This window comes from Scyliorhinus torazame, chromosome 2 (assembly GCF_047496885.1).
Source record: "Scyliorhinus torazame isolate Kashiwa2021f chromosome 2, sScyTor2.1, whole genome shotgun sequence".
Lineage (NCBI taxonomy): Eukaryota > Metazoa > Chordata > Chondrichthyes > Carcharhiniformes > Scyliorhinidae > Scyliorhinus > Scyliorhinus torazame.
In genome coordinates this window covers 399,170,285-399,191,744 of record NC_092708.1, presented here as the reverse complement: position 1 = coordinate 399,191,744, position 21,460 = coordinate 399,170,285, and the positions used below count along the sequence as shown (strand labels likewise).

General features: G+C 51.8%; 1 protein-coding gene across 2 annotated transcripts in view; it reads left to right on the top strand.

The window, feature by feature from the left end:
• The window catches only part of LOC140406316 (autophagy-related protein 2 homolog B-like), a 226,651-nt gene that overhangs the window by 89,678 nt on the left and 115,513 nt on the right, over positions 1–21,460 (top strand). For both annotated transcript variants that reach the window (XM_072494440.1, XM_072494434.1), the window contains exons 23-26: positions 92–172; positions 4,038–4,144; positions 13,619–13,711; positions 13,803–13,873. In XM_072494440.1, the coding sequence (XP_072350541.1) occupies positions 92–172; positions 4,038–4,144; positions 13,619–13,711; positions 13,803–13,873 (352 nt within the window). The remainder of the gene's footprint in view (positions 1–91; positions 173–4,037; positions 4,145–13,618; positions 13,712–13,802; positions 13,874–21,460) is intronic.

Genomic DNA, 21,460 nt, shown 5'->3' with positions numbered 1-21,460 from the left:
TGTGTAAAGCAAGCTGTTGTTCACCTTGTTCTCTTTCAAGTTGTCAACTTTCCGTTAAGGTTGATGTATTTTCCCTTCCCTCTTGTTTTAGGAGATCCTTGTGGCTGTTGGATTACGTGGTGCCACTCTTCAGCACCGCAATGTACCCCCGGGGCGGAGCTGGTACGAGCAGGTTAGCTTCACATTATTCATGGTTGGGTGGGATGGAGCTCGCTGGTAACACTGAATATCAGTACTCAGATTTTGCAAGAATGAAAGCACCGGGTGTGGGGACTTTATTCCAGATACACAAGAGTTTTTACTCTCTGTAATATGCAAAGTGGATGCTATTCCCTATAATATATAGTGTGGATATTAGAAGCCCTTGTGTATGTTGCAGGAACAAACAGCTCTTGTGTTTATTGTGGGAAATAGCAGCCTCAAGGACTAGTATTCCCCAGAGTGTGGCTGCGATATTCTGTGATATTTAATTGGAGAAACAGAGAAGGTTTCTGAACCTCTGCACTTGCATTGTTTTCTTGGGTGTTGATAATCAATAATAAAAATCTGGCAAATATTAACATTTTTATTACATAGCACAAGAGATTTTTCTCTTGTCTCAGTGCAGAAGAAAAATGAATTGTTAACAAGTCGGTTTGGTTTTCTGAACAATAAAGCAATTAGCAAATGGAATAAATCCTCCCAGCCAGCGTTCCCTTTAATTTGCACAAATTTCCTTGCAGGCTGCCCACAAGCCAGCACCTTCGTTACTGCACACGTGCAGCAGATCAAGAAAAATTTAAATTTAACTGTGTCTGGTGTGCAGCACATATAAATCAAATTAGAGAATATATTGCTTCCTACTTTTCAACCGGCTCCCTTATTCTGTATAGAATCTCTACAGTGCAGAAGGAGGCTATTTGGCCCATCAAGTCTATACCGACCCTCTGAAAGATCACCCTAATCTCGGCCCAATCCCCCGCCCTAACCTTGTAGCCCCACCTAGGACAATTTAGCATATCTTATCCACCGAACATGCACATCTTTGGACTGTGGGAGGAAACCGGAGCACCCGGAGGAAACCCACGCAGACACGGGGAGAATGTGCAGACTCCGCACAGACAGCCGCCCGAGGTCGGAATTTAACCCGGGTCCCTGGCACTGAGGCAGCAGCACTAACCACTGTGCCGCCCCTGTATGCCCTGCTTCTTCTACTTTGTGATATGTTGGGGAATCATTATTGCTTCTAGCTCTTCTTCATCGCTCCCGTGTGCTCATCATCTTAAGTCCCTGACCACTGCCCGTCAAACAGGCTACCAAATTAGCAGCACACAATGTCATGCCTTGAATCATAGGCCATGATTGTAGTTAATTTATTATCAATTCAGATTTTCAATTAAATGTAAAATACAACAGAATCAATCACTGACAATATTAAAAGTAATCTTTTTTTAAACTAATTAACTGAGTAGGTGCAGTCCCAGACACACTCCTTTTACCCTTTACTTCAGGCAGTAATGTATTGTGATCTGGCTCGCCTGCCTAACAGGGTGGTGGAAGCAGATTCAAGAGTAACTTTCAAATAGAATTAAAGGTTGAAGGGAAAATTCGCAGGGCTTCTCTGTTCTAAGATTGTGCATATCTTACTCAATTTCCCGTCTCCCCTTCCAGATGTGATCCTTTGTTCCCTAGTATGAGCACAGTGCTGAAAAGCTAATTTTACATTTCATATTCTCCCCTATGCAAATTACTCTGTATGGCTGAATGCACTCTCTATATGCACCCTATTATAGAGATTCGTTGCTTTGGATGTAGCTGCGGTTCCTTACCTGTGAGGAAAAAGATGTGCCCTGGTACAGGCTGTTACTTTTAGTTTCAGACTTCTGGGCCGGGATTCTCGCTCGGCACGGGGGCAGAGAATGAGCGTCAGACCCGTGATCGGGTCCGATGCCACTCCCGTGATTCTCCGGGGACCGGAGAATCGCCGCCAATCGCGCCCGTGCGGTCGACGCGGCGCCGGTTGGGGGCCATTAAAAGAGGCCCCTGCGGCGATTCTCCGCTGACAACTCGGCGAGTTCCCACCGCTGTGTTTCACTCATGGTTCCACCCGACAAGAGCTCGGAGTGGCGGCTGCAGACTCAGCCCATGGCCGCCCTGGTGGGGGGGGCAAGGGGATCCGTCACCGGGGGGTTCTCCAGGACTCGCGATCAGGGGCCACCGATCGGCGGGCGCGGGCAATCTCAGGGTGGGGGGGGGGCCTATATTGTTGGGGCCGGCCCGCGGTGTGGGTCCGCCATGTTGCACGGGGCGGCGCGCATGCGCGGACCCACCAGCGGAAGTACAGGGCCCCGTACCAGCAGCCGGAGCTGCGAGGAGCACTCCGGGACCCTGCTGGCCCCCTGCAAAACGGAGAATCACTCTGGACTTTTCTCCAGGAAAGTCCAGAGTGATTCGCACCCGTTTTCTCGCGGGCGTGGGGACACAGCCCCATTATCAGAGAATTCCGCCCCTGGTCTCAGTCCAGTGTTTATTACTTTCCTTCCTTGAAGTTTCAGTCATTAGACCTTGAGTCTCTCCGCCTCCATCCTTCTCCTACCCCACCCCTTGATCCCAAACATCATGAGATCAAATGTTACTCACACACTCTGAGTATAATCAATTATATTTCTGCTATTTATTTCTCCAATTCGGCTGATTTCTGAAAAGCTACTGATGGGAATTCTTTACTTTAGGAATAGCGTATGAAGTCTATGGATAAATTCCATAATTTATCAAAATACAGAAGCAAGCACAAATCCCTGCCTCTGCTGATACTACTCTTGAAATTCCAACAGAGAATGGGGCGAGCAATTGAAGGTGGCCTTGCCTTCTGGTAATCTGCTGCTGGCTTCCACTCACTGCTTCCCTAGAGCAAGGAACCCAAGATCAGGAACTTGGGAGATCCGGATAAAGCTAACCTCTCACTGATGTAGTTCCCAACACCTTAATCATTGGGATGTTCCCTTTGCTCATGCGCCTCAATAGTTCAGTTCACATTAGTTATATTGTATTTGTAAGAAGTCTTACAACCCAGGCTAAAGTCCAACAGGTTTGTTTCAAATCACTAGCTTTCGGAGCACTGCTCCTTCCTCGGTGAATCAAGAGGTAGGTTCCAGAAACATATATATAGACAAAGTCAAAGATGCAAGACAATGCTTAGAATGCGAGCATTTGCAGTTAATTAAGTGTTTACTGATCCAGAGATAGGGGTAACCCCAGGTTAAAGGGGTGTGAATTGTCTCAAGCCAGGACAGTTGGTAGGATTTCGCAAGTCCAGGCCAGATGGTGGGGGATGAATGTAATGCAACATGAATCCCAGGTCCCGGTTGAGGCCGCACTCATGCGTGTGGAACTTGGCTATAAGTTTTTGCTCCGCGATTCTGCGTTGTCGCGCTTCCTGAAGGCCGCCTTGGAGAACGCTTACCCGAAGATCAGAGGCTGAATGTCCTTGACTGCTGAAGTGTTCCCCGACTGGAAGGGAACATTATGCTGCAGGAAAGGATGTCCCGAAGCGTGATACATTGGTGAGACCATGCAGACGCTGCGACAACGAATGAACGGACATCGCGCGACAACTGCCAGGCAGGAATGTTCCCTTCCAGTCGGGGAACACTTCAGCAGTCAAGGGCATTCAGCCTCTGATCTCTGGGTAAGCGTTCTCCAAGGCGGCCTTCAGGACGCATTCAAAATATCGTCTTGCATCTTTGACTTTGGGAATATATATGTTTCTGGAACCTACCTCTTGATTCACCTGAAGAAGGAGCAATGCTCTGAAAGCTAGTGATTTGAAACAAACCTGTTGGACCTTAACCTGGTGTTGTAAGACTCCTTACTGTGCTCAGCCCAGTCCAACGCCGGCATCTCCATATTATATTGTATTTGAGGAGGGCTGCATAACGGATATGAGAATGTAGACATGATGTTGTGCTGTCAATGTTGCGCCTGTGCTAGATTTGTGTCTCGTTTAGAACCTGTTTCATGGACCTCCATTGGAGTAATAATTCTCTGCCTCCTTGCAGATCGTGGATTTCCTGAACATCGCTGATGAACCTGTGTTGGGTTACGCTCACCCAGCAAATGCAACCACCTTCCACCTGCATCTCTGGAGCTGTGCCCTGGACTACAGGTGAATAATTCCTCAGCACAAGATGGTTTCATCATTTCATTTGTTGAATACATCATCAAGGTTATGTATGGCAAGATTTGCATAGCAAATCCTTTACACTGTCTGGTCAAACACTTCCAGAGCAGGTATAATTTGGGGATAGATACAGAGTAAAGCTCCTTCTACACTGTCCCCATCAAACACTCCCAGGACAGGTACAGCACACGGTTAGATACAGAGTAAAGCTCCCGCTATACTGTCCCATCAAACACTCCCAGGACAGGTACAGCACAGGGTTAGATACAGAGTAAAACTCCCTCTACACTGTCCCATCAAACACTCCCAGGACAGGTACAGCATGGGGTTAGATACAGAGTAAAGCTCCCTTTACACTGTCCCCATCAAACACTCCCAGGACAGGTACAGCATGGTGTTAAATACAGAGTAAAGCTCCCTCTACACTGTCCCCATCAAACACTCCCAGGACAGGTACAGCACGGGGTTAGATACAGAGTAAAGCTCCCTCTACGCTGTCCCCATCAAACACTCCCAGGACAGGTACAGCATGGGGTTAGATACAGAACAAACCTCCCTCTACACTGTCCCATCAAACACTCCCAGGACAGGTACAGCACGGGGTTAGATACAGAGTAAAGCTCCCTTTACACTGTCCCCATCAAACACTCCCAGGACAGGTACAGCACGGGGTTAGATACAGAGTACAGCTCCCTTTACACTGTCCCCATCAAACACACCCAGGACAGCTACAGCACGGGGTTAGATACAGAGTAAAGCTCCCTCTACACTGTCCCCACCAAACATTCCCAGGACAGGTACAGCACGGGGTTAGATACAGAGTAAAGCTCCCTCTACACTGTCCCCATCAAACACTCCCAGGACAGGTACAGCACGGGGTTAGATACAGAGTAAAGATCTCCCTACACTGTCCCCATCAAACACTCCCAGGACAGGTACAGCACGGGGTTAGATACAGAGTAAAGCTCCCTCTACACTGTCCCCATCAAACACTCCCAGGACAGGTACAGCATGAGGTTAGATACAGAACAAACCTCCCTCTACACTGTCCCATCAAGTGCTCCCAGGACAGGTAAAGCACAAATTAGATACTGAGTAAAGGTTCCTCGATATTACCCTGGCCAACATTCAATCTTTACACCGCACAGGTTAGATACAGAGTAAGGCTCCCTCTATGCTGTTGCACAGCCTCCAGTAAAGCTGGTAGCTGTCCATTTCACTCCTGAACAGTTTCATCAATATCCTTTTTTAAAAATAAATTTAAAGTACCCAATTAATTTTTTCCAATTAAGAGGCAATTTTAGCGCGGCCAATCCACCTACCCTGCACATCTTTGGGTTGGGGCAAAACCCATGCAAGCATTGGGAGAATGTGCAAATTCCACATGGACAGTGACCCAGGGCTGGGATTGAAGATGGGACCTCGGCACCATGAGGCATCAGTGCTAACCACTGCACCACTGTGCTGCCCCAGTTTCATCAATATTCACTACATGTCCTGGTGGCTACCTGTACTGAGTTTGAGTTGGATAACTTGCTAAAAAAGAATGAGGTTGGTTTTAACCAGAGGTGCCTCTTTATTGTACAGAAACTAGGGGCAGGAGGAGACCATTCAGCCCTGTGAGCCCCCCCCCCCCGACTTCGAGTCAAAGCTCAAGTGAAATACCTGCCCCACCCATCCCTTTCTCAACCGAACCTGGTCCTTCATGTGGAGGCATGTCTCCTGCAGAAAGACCACTAGCGCCTGAAAACTACTGAGGTGTGCGAGAACCCAAGATTGTTTTACCGGTCCATTGAGCCCTCGCTTGTTCCATAGTATCAGCCTTAAGGCGCTTAAGCCTCCATTCCCCTCTACCGTCCATCATCCTCTCCTTTCGGCTCTGCCCCACTAATTTCGTCCTATATCGGGCCCATCCGAGATGGCCTCCTTCTCCACCCTGACCACACCTTCTCAAACCCTGCCACGTTGCATCTGAGGGACCTTATCAAATGCCTCTGAAAGTCCAAACATACCACATCCACTGGTTCTCCCTTATCTATTCTACTCGTTGCATCCTAAAAAAAACTCCAGCAGATTTGTCAAGCATGATTTTCCTTTCACAAACCCATGCTGGCTTTGTCCAATCCCGTTGATGCTTTCCAAATGTTCTATTGTCACATCTTATTATCAAAGACTCTACCATCTTCCCACTACTGATGTCCAGCTAACTGGTCTGTAATTCTGCAAATACTGGACAATCTCAGGAGGTCTGGATGGGATGTAATGGAGATGGAGGGGTTAGAATGGGTCAGGGACACTGCTGTGGAGGGGAGGTTTGCTGGGGTAGAGGAGCTGCGGGAGAGGTTTGAGTTACCAAGGGGGAGTGAGTTTAGATATTGGCAGGCGTGGGTCTTTGTGCGCAAGGAGCTGCCTTCATTCCCTCAGGTGCTGGAGTACACGCTTTTGGAGAAAACGTTGCTCCCGGGTGAGGTGGGAAGAGTAGGATTGGGGATGTGTGTGGATGGTTGGGGGAGCAGGGCATGGCTTTGTGAAAAAGATCATGCTCATCAGTTCTGGGGGTGTGAGGTGTTGGAAAACCTTTGGGAAGCGGTGTTCGAGAGCTTATGGAGGACTGGAGGGATTGAGATGAAGTCGGACCCGACCGTGGCGATCTTTGGGGTGCCGGAGCTGCTGGAGGGGAAGGGGGTCAAGGTCGTGGCCTTCGCCTCTCTGATTGCCCAGCGATGGATACTTTTGAATCGTCCACTCCACCGGGGGTTGCGACATGGCTGGGAGACTTGTACGAGTTTCTCAGGTTGGAGAGAGTTAAATTTGCCCAAAGGGGGTCGGAGGAGGACTTTGAAGTATAGTGGAGGCTGTTCATGGCTATATTTGAGGAGCTGATTGTCATGGGGATGGAGGAGTAAATGGGGGGAAAATGTACAAACTGTATATACTCTGTTGGGTGGTAAGGTTGTTATTATTTTGAGTATGTTTGCAATAAAATAACTTTTTTTTTAAAAAAAGGATTGCCATACGAGGAGAGATTGGGTCGACTGGGTCTGTATTCAGTAGAGTTTAGAAGAATGAGAAGGGGTGCAATTGAAATTGTATCAATTCTGACAGGGCTGGACAGACTGACAGGGGTCACAGCCTCCTGACAGGGAGATTCTGACAGGACTGACACTGACAGGGGTCACAGTCTCCTGACAGGGAGATTCTGAATGGACTGACACTGACAGGGGTCACAGTCTCCTGACAGGGAGATTCTGACAGGACTGACAGACTGACAGGGGTCACAGTCTCGTGACAGGGAGATTCTGAATGGACTGACACTGACAGGGGTCACAGTCTCCTGACAGGGAGATTCCGACAGGACTGACACTGACAGGGGTCACAGCCTCCTGACAGGGAGATTCCAACAGGACTGACAGACTGACAGGGGTCACAGTCTCCTGACAGGGAGATTCTGACAGGATTGACACTGACAGGGTTCACAGTCTCCTGACAGGGAGATTCTGACAGGACTGACACTGACAGGGGTCACAGTCTCCTGACAGGGAGATTCTGACAGGACTGACAGACTGACAGGGGTCACAGTCTCCTGACAGGGAGATTCTGAATGGACTGACACTGACAGGGGTCACAGTCTCCTGACAGGGAGATTCTGACAGGACTGACACTGACAGGGGTCACAGACTCCTGAGGGAGATTCTGAATGGACTGACACTGACAGGGGTCACAGTCTCCTGACAGGGAGATTCTGACAGGACTGACAGACTGACAGGGGTCACAGCCTCCTGACAGGGAGATTCTGACAGGATTGACAGGGGTCACAGCCTCCTGACAGGGAGATTCTGACAGGACTGACACTGACAGGGGTCACAGACTCCTGAGGGAGATTCTGACAGGACTGACACTGACAGGGGTCACAGTCTCCTGACAGGGAGATTCTGACAGGACTGACACTGACTGGGGTCACAGTCTCCTGACAGGGAGATTCTGACAGGACTGACAGACTGACAGGGGTCACAGCCTCCTGACAGGGAGATTCTGACAGGACTGACACTGACAGGGGTCACAGTCTCCTGACAGGGAGATTCTGACAGGGGTCACAGTCTCCTGACGGAGATTCCGACAGGACTGACACTGACAGGGGTCACAGTCTCCTGACAGGGAGATTCTGACAGGGGTCACAGTCACCTGACAGGGAGAGTCTGACAGGACTGACAGACTGACAGGGGTCACAGCCTCCTGAGGGAGATTCCGACAGGACTGACACTGACAGGGGTCACGGTCTCCTGACAGGGAGATTCCGACAGGACTGACACTGACAGGGGTCACAGCCTCCTGAGGGAGATTCCGACAGGACTGACACTGACAGGGGACACAGCCTCCTGACAGGGAGATTCTGACAGGACTGACACTGACAGGGGTCACAGTCTCCTGACAGGGAGATTCTGACAGGGGTCACAGTCTCCTGACGGAGATTCCGACAGGACTGACACTGACAGGGGTCACGGTCTCCTGACAGGGAGATTCCGACAGGACTGACAGACTGACAGGGGTCACAGCCTCCTGAGGGAGATTCCGACAGGACTGACACTGACAGGGAACACAGCCTCCTGACAGGGAGATTCTGACAGGACTGACACTGACAGGGGTCACAGCCTCCTGACAGGGAGAGTCTGACAGGACTGACAGACTGACAGGGGTCACAGCCTCCTGACAGGGAGATTCTGACAGGATTGACAGGGGTCACAGCCTCCTGACAGGGAGATTCTGACAGGATTGACAGGGGTCACAGTCTCCTGACAGGGAGATTCTGACAGGACTGACACTGACTGGGGTCACAGCCTCCTGACAGGGAGATTCTGACAGGGGTCACAGTCTCCTGACAGGGAGAGTCTGACAGGACTGACACTGACAGGGGTCACAGCCTCTTGACAGGGAGATTCTGACAGGGGTCACAGTCTCCTGACAGGGAGAGTCTGACAGGACTGACACTGACAGGGGTCACGGTCTCCTGACAGGGAGATTCCGACAGGACTGACACTGACAGGGGTCACAGCGTCCTGAGGGAGATTCTGAATGGACTGACACTGACAGGGGTCACAGTCTCCTGACAGGGAGATTCTGAATGGACTGACACTGACAGGGGTCACAGTCTCCTGAGGGAGATTCCGACAGGACTGACACTGACAGGGGTCACAGTCTCCTGACAGGGAGATTCTGACAGGACTGACACTGACAGGGGTCACAGCCTCCTGACAGGGAGATTCTGAATGGACTGACACTGACAGGGGTCACAGTCTCCTGACAGGGAGATTCCGACAGGACTGACAGACTGACAGGGGTCACAGCCTCCTGACAGGGAGATTCTGACAGGATTGACAGGGGTCACAGTCTCCTGACAGGGAGATTCTGACAGGGGTCACAGTCTCCTGACGGAGATTCCGACAGGACTGACACTGACAGGGGTCACAGTCTCCTGACAGGGAGATTCTGACAGGGGTCACAGTCTCCTGACAGGGAGAGTCTGACAGGACTGACACTGACAGGGGTCACAGCCTCCTGAGGGAGATTCTGACAGGACTGACACTGACAGGGGTCACAGCCTCCTGACAGGGAGATTCCGACAGGACTGACACTGACAGGGGTCACAGCCTCCTGAGGGAGATTCTGACAGGACTGACACTGACAGGGGTCACAGCCTCCTGACAGGGAGATTCTGACAGGACTGACACTGACAGGGGTCACAGTCTCCTGACAGGGAGATTCTGAATGGACTGACACTGACAGGGGTCACAGCCTCCTGACAGGGAGATTCTGAATGGACTGACACTGACAGGGGTCACAGTCTCCTGACAGGGAGAGTCTGACAGGACTGACACTGACAGGGGTCACAGCCTCCTGACAGGGAGATTCTGACAGGACTGACACTGACAGGGGTCACAGTCTCCTGACAGGGAGATTCTGAATGGACTGACACTGACAGGGGTCACAGTCTCCTGACAGGGAGATTCCGACAGGACTGACACTGACAGGGGTCACAGTCTCCTGACAGGGAGATTCTGACAGGACTGACACTGACAGGGGTCACAGCCTCCTGACAGGGAGATTCTGACAGGACTGACACTGACAGGGGTCACAGTCTCCTGACAGGGAGATTCTGAATGGACTGACACTGACAGGGGTCACAGTCTTCTGACAGGGAGATTCCGACAGGACTGACACTGACAGGGGTCACAGTCTCCTGACAGGGAGATTCTGAATGGACTGACACTGACAGGGGTCACAGTCTCCTGACAGGGAGATTCTGAATGGACTGACACTGACAGGGGTCACAATCTCCTGACAGGGAGATTCTGACAGGACTGACAGACTGACAGGGGTCACAGCCTCCTGACAGGGAGATTCTGACAGGATTGACAGGGGTCACAGCCTCCTGACAGGGAGATTCTGACAGGGGTCACAGTCTCCTGACGGAGATTCCGACAGGACTGACACTGACAGGGGTCACAGTCTCCTGACAGGGAGATTCTGACAGGGGTCACAGTCTCCTGACAGGGAGAGTCTGACAGGACTGACAGACTGACAGGGGTCACGGTCTCCTGACAGGGAGATTCCGACAGGACTGACACTGACAGGGGTCACGGTCTCCTGACAGGGAGAGTCTGACAGGACTGACACTGACAGGGGTCACGGTCTCCTGACAGGGAGATTCCGACAGGACTGACACTGACAGGGGTCACAGCCTCCTGAGGGAGATTCTGACAGGACTGACACTGACAGGGGTCACAGCCTCCTGACAGGGAGATTCTGACAGGACTGACACTGACAGGGGTCACAGCCTCCTGACAGGGAGATTCTGACAGGACTGACACTGACAGGGGTCACAGCCTCCTGACAGGGAGATTCTGAATGGACTGACAGACTGACAGGGGTCACAGTCTCCTGACAGGGAGAGTCTGACAGGACTGACACTGACAGGGGTCACAGTCTCCTGACAGGGAGATTCTGAATGGACTGACACTGACAGGGGTCACAGTCTCCTGACAGGGAGATTCCGACAGGACTGACAGACTGACAGGGGTCACAGCCTCCTGACAGGGAGATTCTGACAGGACTGACACTGACAGGGGTCACAGTCTCCTGACAGGGAGATTCTGAATGGACTGACACTGACAGGGGTCACAGTCTCCTGACAGGGAGATTCTGACAGGACTGACACTGACAGGGGTCACAGCCTCCTGACAGGGAGATTCTGAATGGACTGACACTGACAGGGTTCACAGTCTCCTGACAGGGAGATTCTGACAGGACTGACACTGACAGGGGTCACAGTCTCCTGACAGGGAGAGTCTGACAGGACTGACAGACTGACAGGGGTCACAGCCTCCTGACAGGGAGATTCTGACAGGACTGACACTGACAGGGGTCACAGTCTCCTGACAGGGAGATTCTGACAGGACTGACACTGACAGGGGTCACAGTCTCCTGACAGGGAGATTCTGACAGGACTGACAGACTGACAGGGGTCACAGCCTCCTGACAGGGAGATTCTGACAGGATTGACAGGGGTCACAGCCTCCTGACAGGGAGATTCTGACAGGACTGACACTGACAGGGGTCACAGTCTCCTGACAGGGAGATTCTGACAGGGGTCACAGTCTCCTGACGGAGATTCCGACAGGACTGACACTGACAGGGGTCACAGTCTCCTGACAGGGAGATTCCGACAGGACTGACAGACTGACAGGGGTCACAGCCTCCTGAGGGAGATTCTGAATGGACTGACACTGACAGGGGTCACAGTCTCCTGACAGGGAGATTCTGACAGGACTGACACTGACAGGGGTCACAGTCTCCTGACAGGGAGATTCTGACAGGACTGACAGACTGACAGGGGTCACAGCCTCCTGACAGGGAGATTCTGACAGGATTGACAGGGGTCACAGCCTCCTGACAGGGAGATTCTGACAGGACTGACACTGACAGGGGTCACAGTCTCCTGACAGGGAGATTCTGACAGGGGTCACAGTCTCCTGACGGAGATTCCGACAGGACTGACACTGACAGGGGTCACAGTCTCCTGACAGGGAGATTCCGACAGGACTGACAGACTGACAGGGGTCACAGCCTCCTGAGGGAGATTCTGAATGGACTGACACTGACAGGGGTCACAGTCTCCTGACAGGGAGAGTCTGACAGGACTGACACTGACAGGGGTCACAGTCTCCTGACAGGGAGATTCTGAATGGACTGACACTGACAGGGGTCACAGTCTCCTGACAGGGAGAGTCTGAATGGACGGACACTGACAGGGGTCACAGTCTCCTGACAGGGAGATTCTGAATGGACTGACACTGACAGGGGTCACAATCTCCTGACAGGGAGAGTCTGACAGGACTGACACTGACAGGGGTCACAGACTCCTGACAGGGAGATTCTGACAGGACTGACAGGGGTCACAGTCTCCTGACAGGGAGATTCTGAATGGACTGACACTGACAGGGGTCACAGCCTCCTGACAGGGAGAGTCTGACAGGGGTCACAGTCTCCTGACAGGGAGAGTCTGACAGAACTGACACTGACAGGGGTCACAGCCTCCTGACAGGGAGATTCTGAATGGACTGACACTGACAGGGGTCACAGTCTTCTGACAGGGAGATTCTGACAGAACTGACACTGACAGGGGTCACAGTCTCCTGACAGGGAGATTCTGACAGGGGTCACAGTCTCCTGACAGGGAGAGTCTGACAGAACTGACACTGACAGGGGTCACAGTCTCCTGACAGGGAGATTCTGACAGGGGTCACAGTCTCCTGACAGGGAGAGTCTGACAGGGGTCACAGTCTCCTGACAGGGAGAGTCTGACAGGACTGACACTGACAGGGGTCACAGCCTCCTGACAGGGAGATTCTGACAGGATTGACACTGTCAGGGGTCACAGTCTCCTGACAGGACTGACACTGACAGGGGTCACAGTCTCGTGACAGGGAGATTCTGACAGGACTGACAGACTGACAGGGGTCACAGCCTCCTGACAGGGAGATTCTGACAGGATTGACAGGGGTCACAGTCTCCTGACAGGGAGATTCTGACAGGACTGCCAGACTGGATGCAGAGATGTTGTTTCCTCTGGGTTGGGTCACAGTGTCCGGATACGGCTTAGGCCATTTAGGACTGAGATGAGGAGAAACACATACACTCAGCGGACTCAGTGAAGCTGTGGAATTCTCTACCACGGGAGACTGTGGAGGCCAAGTCACTGAACATATTTAAAAAGGAAATCAGTAGATTTCTAGACTCTAGTGGTGTCAAGGGGATGAGCAGGGGGCGGGGTATGGTGTTGGGATGGGGGATTAACCATGATCATATTGAATGGTGGAGCGGGCTCAAGGGAATACTCGAGCTCCTTATTTCCATCTTTCTATGACAACGCCTAAAATGTGTGTAATTGTGTCTATATTCCAGGCCACTGAATTTACCAGTTCGAGCCCTGGTGACTGTTGAAACATTCACAATATCCAGTAACATTGTACTGGACAAATACTGCTCCACACTCAGGTACTGACTAGAGATCCCTTACAGATTCTATAATCATTATGTATTTCTACCAATTAACTATTTGCAATAAACGCTATCTTTCAAATTCCAGAATTATTATCGATGATGCTGCATTGTACTTGTCTGAAAAATGTCAAACAAATGCAGTGAATTTAAAGCAAGGTAAGATTTGTTTTCTATCTAGCATTAAATGGGCATTGTTCCCGTCGGTTGGGAGGTGTTAAAGGGAGGCTGTCCCCCAGGGAATAGGGGACTAAGGAGGAGGGTGCCCCTAACGGTTACGATATTAAAAAAGGTTGTACGCAGACGTTGGAGTTTGGAAGACGGGGTGTCATCAAGAGTTGGGGTACTGAGGGGGTTAGGGGCGGATTGCTGACAGTGTTTGGACTGACTTGGTGGGGTGGGCCCAGAGGTGGCGCAGGTTGGAGCACTGCTGGATTGCCTCAGAGGGTTGATATGACTGATCCTGGGTGGGAGGGGGGGGGGGGGGGGGGGCGCTCAGAAGCCCCCCTGTCCAGTTGATAACTTGAGAAGGGGTTAAATGCCCAGTAAAATGTCCCAGGTGTTTGTGCACCTGAGAAGTTTGAAGGTGGAGGTGGTTTTTCTACAGGAGACCCATTTGAAAATCTAGGATCAAACCAGGTTGCGGAAGGGTTAGGTGGGGCAGGTATATCACTCTGGTTTTGATTGTAAGGTGCAGGGCCGCGGTGTTGATTAATAACAGGGTTCCTTTTCTGCGGTTAATATGTTGGCAGACCCAGGTGGGAGGTACGTAATCATCAGTGGGTCGCCGGTGGTGTTGGTTCAATGTGTATGCACCGAACTGGGATGACACGGCATTCATTAATATGATGCCGGCTTGTATCCCAGAGCTTGATTCACATATCTAGCATTAAATGGGCATTGTTCCCGTCGGTTGGGAGGTGTTAAAGGGAGGCTGTCCCCCAGGGAATAGGGGACTAAGGAGGAGGGTGCCCCTAACGGTTACGATATTAAAAAAGGTTGTACGCAGACGTTGGAGTGCTCTGGGTCATTGTCCGTGTGGAGTTTGCACATTCTCCCCGTGCTTGCATGGGTTTCGCCCCCACGACCCAAAGATATGCAGGGTAGGTGGATTGGCCATGCTAAATTGCCTCTTAACTGGAAAAAATGAATTGGGCATTCTAAATTTATAATTTAAATCAAATTATAGTGGGGGGGATTTTGTAAGGGCCACGAAGGATCCAGCACGAGTTTAAAGGATACAAAATAATAACATTTATTTACTATAACATATATACATAACAGTAGCAGTAACTTCCCTTGCTACATACTCCTTCCTGCTGGTTCCTGAACTGGCCAGCTTTATTTATACTCGGAGTTTACTAGTGGTTTCTCCGCCCCCCTCATTGGGGAAGCTCATACTCCCACAGGATTGTGGGATAGTCATTAGTACCCAGCCAATGGTAAGTAGGCAGGTTATAATATCCCTCCCCCCCCCCCCCAAGTCCAAGGAATCCACCGAAGACCCTGGCGAAGGAGGGCGTCGGACTCGTTTGGCCGCAGGCCGGACACCATTTGCACGCGGCGCTGGATCAGGCGGCGTGTAACGAGACGGAGACAGGCGCTTCCGTGATGAACGGCGCAACGGTTGTACATCCACGGCCCGTGGACCCGAGGATTCCCCCTCTGCTGCATCCTGTGTCTCCATCTCGGAGTCAGAGTCTGTTGCCTCCGTCATGTCAGCGTCTCTATCTCCATTCGGTCCCGTAACGACCTGCGCAGGCTTCGAGTGAGGCACCAGTGGAGGATTGTGACGACTACCTTCCCTTGTCTCTGGTCTCTGCGGCTGTAGAAATGAGCTCCGGGGGTGGGGAATCTTTTGAGGGAATAGTCTTCTGGACCAAACGTGGTCTACATGTTTTCGCTGGAGACGACTCTGGGCTTGCACTTGGTAAGATATAGGGCCCGTTTGGCGAAAGATTACACCAGGAACCCATTGGGCACCACCAGCAAAATTCCGAACGAACACTGGGTCACCGGGCGCAAACTGCCGAATCGGCCGATGCCGAGAAAATCCCTGTCCCTGCCGTTCTTGTGTGCGGCGTACTTTTGCGCCAATGTCCGGGAAAACCATACTAAGGCGGGTGCGAAGTCTCCGGCCCATTAGGAGTTCTGCGGGAACTACCCCAGTCACTGCATGGGAGGTGGTCCTGTACGTAAACAAAAAGCGAGCCAGTCTCCATTGATCCGGAAGACTGCTTCTTTAGGCCTCTTTTGAATGTCTCCACTGCGTGCTCCGCCAACCCATTTGAAGCCGGGTGGTAAGGGGCAGTGCGGATATGGCGTATGCCGTTCATCTTTATGAACCTCGCAAACTCCTCACTCGTGAATGGGGTGCCGTTATCCGTGACCAGCACCTCGGGGAGGCCATGCGTACTAAACGATAAACGCATCTTTTCAATTGTTGCGCAGGACATTGTCCCCTGCATCTTATGCACCTCTAGCCATTTGGACTGGGCGTCAATTAGTAGAAGGAACATGGATCCTTGAAAAGGGCCTGCGAAATCTGCATGCAAGCGTGCCCAAGGCCGCCCTGGCCACTCCCAGTGATGTAGGGGCGCGGCCTGCGGAAGCTTATGATGCTCCTGGCAAATGGAGCAGTTTTGGGCCACCTTCTCAATGTCGGTGTCGAGGCCTGGCCACCAGACATAACTCCGGGCCAACATTTTCATTTTGGTCACACCTGGATGCCCTTTGTGCAAGTCTGTTAGTATCAGCTCCTGGCCTTTTTCCGGGACAATCACACGCGTCCCCCCCAAGAGGATGGCGTCTTCCACGCTGAATTCTGACAGCTTGGAGGAAAATGCCTGCAACTCGCCTGGGAGCTGTCTATGCTGCCCGCCATACAGGACTATGTGCCGAACCTTTGACAGGACTGGCTCCGTCTGGGTCCACTCACGGATCTGTGATGCCGTGACAGGCAAGGTGTCCATAAAGTTTAGGGTTGCAACCACCTCACCGGTCGTGGGGGTCGACATGGGGCCGGTCGATAAAGGCAATCGGCTCAGTGCGTCGGCATTTGCTATCTGCGTACCTGGTTTGTGCTCCAGAGAATACTCGTATGCAGCAAGCAACAAAGCCCAGCGCTGGATCCGTGCAGAAGCAATGGGCGGTATTGGCTTATCCTCTCTGAAAAGTCCCAGCAGGGGCTTATGATCAGTCACGATAGTGAAATGGCGGCCGTACACGTACTGGTGGAAGCGTTTCACCGCAAAAACCACTGCCAGGCCCTCCTTCTCGATCTGCGCGTACTTTTTCTCCGCTGCAGTCAATGTGCGGGAGGCGAAAGCTATCGGTCGCTCGGCCCCGTTCTCCATCTTGTGGGACAGAACGGCCCCAATACCATACGGGGATGCATCACATGTGACGAGCAAAGGCTTTCCCGGATCATAGTGGGTTAGTAACCCAGACGACGACAATTGTTGCTTTACCCGCCGGAAAGCGGTTTCTTGCAGCTGACCCCAAACCCAGGTGTGATTTTTCTTTAGCAGAAGGTGCAAAGGGGCCAGCGTAGTTGCCAGATTGGGGAGGATCTTCCCGTAATAGTTTACGAGACCGAGAAAAGAACGAAGATGCGAAGTGTCAGTCGGGGTGGGGGCATGTTGAATTGCACGCACCTTCTCTGCGACGGGGTGCAGACCTTCGCGGTCCACCCGATAACCTAGGTAGATTACTTCCTTTGCCTGAAATACACATTTTTTGTGCGACGTAAACGGACTCCAGCCTCCGAAAGGCGTCTAAGGACAGCCTCCAGATTTTCCAAATGTTCCTGCTCCGACGTCCCTGTAATCAAAACGTCATCTAGGTAGACAGCCACACGTGGTAAACCTCTCAAAATGCCCTCCATAACACGTTGAAAAATTGGGCAGGCAAAGGATACTCCAAAGGGCAACCGTGTATATTCATACAGGCCCCGGTGTGTATTAATCGTTACATATGGTCGGGAGGCAGGGTCTAGCTCCAACTGCAGGTAGGCGTGACTCATATCTAATTTTGTGAACGAGAGTCCACCTGCAAGTTTCGCGTAGAGATCCTCTATGCGAGGCATTGGATATCGGTCGAGCCGGGAAGCCGTATTCACTAAGTTTATAGTCGCCACACAAGCGAACTGTGGCATCTGGCTTCATTACAGGTACAATTGGTGCTGCCCAGTCAGCAAAACGGACGGACCTGATAATACCCAAACTCTCCAAACGAGTGAACTCCCCTTCTACCTTCTCGAGCAAGGCGTAAGGCACTGGGCGCGCCCGGAAATAGCACGGCGTGGCTCCTGGTTCAACTTGGATACGGGCTACGGCCCCTTTTATTTTCCCCAAACCAGGCTGGAATACATCTGGGTATCGTCCTAGCACCTCAGTCAACCCTTCAGAAACTGTTAGGAGGATGTGCTGCCATTGCAACCGCAAATGGCGCAACCAGTCCCGACCCAACAGGCTGGGCCCATGGCCGTGCACCACGATAAGTGGGAAACGCCCCTCCTGGCGTCCATAGACAACAGGGGTCATTGTAGTTCCTGAAATGTCCAGTGGTTCCCCCATGTAGGTGGCCAACTTGGCCTGTGAGTCGGTTAATGTAAGGGTCTGTATACCCTGCTTGATGCGGTCGGATGTCCTCTGGGCGATCACGGAGACCGCTGCGCCAGTATCCAACTCCATCTCAAGCGGGTGGCCATTGACCCGTACTGTCACCTTAATGGGGGCCACACGGGGAGCTGCCACACAATGCAGCTGCAGGCAGTCTTCCTCCGTCTCCACGTCCTCAGGAGTAGTCGCCGCAGGTTCATCCACATGGAAGGTATGGCCTCTGGGCTGGTCCCAGTTACGGCCCCTGGGCTGGTCCCAGTTTCGGTCGGAACGACGGCGCCTCTGGCGCCCCCAGGACCGCCGTCCGCGACGGGGTCGGCGCCTACAAGTCTGACACGGACATGGCTCCTCATCCATTGGCTCTGGAGAAGGTTCCCTTCGGGGAGGAATGTCCGACGGCCACTGGCGTCGGTCCGGACGTTGCCTCGCCCAAGGTACTGCAGGAGTGCGGGGGGACGTTTTCGGACGGAAGGGGTTGCGCCCCAATGCATGCACTTCCATTCCCTGTAGCTCCTGTACTCCTTGCTCTGCGCTCTCTCGGGACAATACTATTTGAATGGCCTGTTGAAAAGTCAATGTTGGCTCCGCTAACAACTTTCTCTGGGTGGCCGCATTGTTAATACCGCAAACCAAATGGTCACGTAACATTTCTGACAAGGTCTCACCATAGTCACAGTACTCCGCAATCCTGCGTAGCCTGGATAGAAAATCGGCAAGGGATTCTCCAGGGGTCCTCTCAGCGGTATTAAACCGGCAACGCTGGACTATCGTGGACGGGGTTGGGTTAAAATGTTGCCCCACTATATTCACAAGTTCGTCAAACGTTTTGGTGTCCGGCGCAGCTGGGTACGTAAGGCTCCTAATCACCCCAAACGTATGCAGGCCGCAGGCGGTGAGCAATATGACCACCTGGCGCTCGTTTTCGGTGATATTGTTTGCCCGGAAATAGTAACGCATCCGTTGCGTGTACTGGTTCCAGCTTTCCAGCGCAGCATCAAAAACATCCAAACGTTCGTACAGAGGCATGGTATAATAGAAAACAACTTCCAACCTGTATCCAACAAAAATCCAGGGAGGTGGCTTCAGCAGTGTAGACAGCTATTCACTTTAACCCTCGTCGCCAGTTTTGTAAGGGCCACGAAGAATCCAGCACGAGTTTTAAGGATACAAAATAATAACATTTATTTACTATAACATATATACATAACAGTAGCAGTAACTTCCCTTGCTACATACTCCTTCCTGCTGGTTCCTGAACTGGCCAGCTTTATTTATACGAGGAGTTTACTAGTGGTTTCTCCGCCCCCCTCATTGGGGAAGCTCATACTCCCACAGGATTGTGGGATAGTCATTAGTCCCCAGCCAATGGTAAGTAGGCAGGTTATAACGGGGGACTTCAATTGTTTTTTCGATCCTAGGTTGGATGGGTCGCATCCCAAGTCTCTGAGTCCATCTGGGGTGGTTTGGGAGTTATTGGTGTTCATGGAACTGATGGGGGGAATACTCTGCGATCGTGATATTGGTTTTGTGGACCTGTTGTTGGAGCCGGGCTGCACTCAGCGACCCCCATGGAGATTGGACGGGGTGTTGCTCGCGGTACGAGATTTTGTGAGCAGATGTGAGCAATCTTTGGATGGGTTGACCTTCCCGGAGGTGGAGCAAGAGAGGAAGCAGACGTTGGAGATGCCGATAGGGCTGGAGGAGATTCTGAGCCGGATAATGGCCTGGGCCAGCCGGGAGGTGGAGCAAGAGAGGAAGCAGACGTTGGAGATGCCGATAGGGCTGGAGGAGATTCTGAGCCGGATAATGGCCTGGGCCAGCCGGGAGGTGGAGCAAGAGAGGAAGCAGACGTTGGAGATGCCGATAGGGCTGGAGGAGATTCTGAGCCGGATAATGGACTGGGCCAGCCGGCTTTCCCATTGAATTTTACAAACAATCTGCTGGTCAGTTAATCCCACCTCTGCTGGATATGTTTAATGATTCGATGTCCCAGGGAGTGTTGCTGGCAACGTTGGCGCAAGTATCGATCTCCTTGATCCTGAAGAAGGACAAGGATCCCAGGAAATGTGGGTCGTATCGGCCTATCTTGTTGTTAAGCACCAACGCTAAGTTGTTTGCTGAAGTATTGGCAATGCATGAGACCATAAGACATAGGAGCGGAAGTAAGGCCATTCAGCCCATCGAGTCCACTCCACCATTCAATCATGGCTGATTTCAACTCCATTTACCCGCTCTCTCTCCATGGCCCTTAATTCCTCGAGAAATCAAGAATTTATCAACTTCTGTCTTAAAGACACTCAACGTCCCGGCCTCCACCTTTTGGAGCCCCGCCTACCCGGGGTGATCTCTGAGGAGCAGGCTGGATGGTTAAGGCCCGGCAGCTATCGGCCAATATTAGGAGATTGTTCAATGTGGTTTTGCTGCCCTCCCTCAGGAACGAGCCAGAGGTGATTATGTTGATGGATGCGAATAAGGTATTCGATAAGGTTGAGTGGGGAAACTCTTTGAGATCCTGGGGCAGTTTGGTTTTGGGCCAAAATGTATTTCATGGATTAGGCTTTTGTACAGGACCCCCACGGTGAGTATACATTCGAATGCCCTGAGCTCACGTTATTTGCAACTGAACAGGGGTACAAGACGGGGGTGTCTGTTGTTTCCACTGTTGTTTGCCTTTGCAATTGAGCCACTGGCCATTGATCGGAGGTCATCTACCAGGTGGAGGGAGATAATGTTGGGGGAGGGAGCACAGCGTGTCCTGGTATGTGGATGATTTGCTACTATATGTCACGGATCCACTCTCCAATGTGGGGGAGACGATGGAGGTGCTCAAGAAGTTCGGCTCCTTTTCGGGGTACAAGCTGAATCTGGGCAAGACTGAATATTTTCCAGTGAACCCTCTGGGGAGGCTGCCGTTCCATCCAGCCAGGACAAGCTTTCGGAATCTGGGAATCCAGCCACGCTCCATAAACTTATGGGGGGGTGAGAGGTGGTGGTGGCCCAATCTTCTATTCTACTGTTGGGCAGCAAATATTGATGAGGTGTTGGGAGGATCCGGACTCTCTCTGGGGGCAGATGGTGGAGGTTTTGTGCATAGGGTCAGGCCTGAGGCCCCTGGTTACTGCAC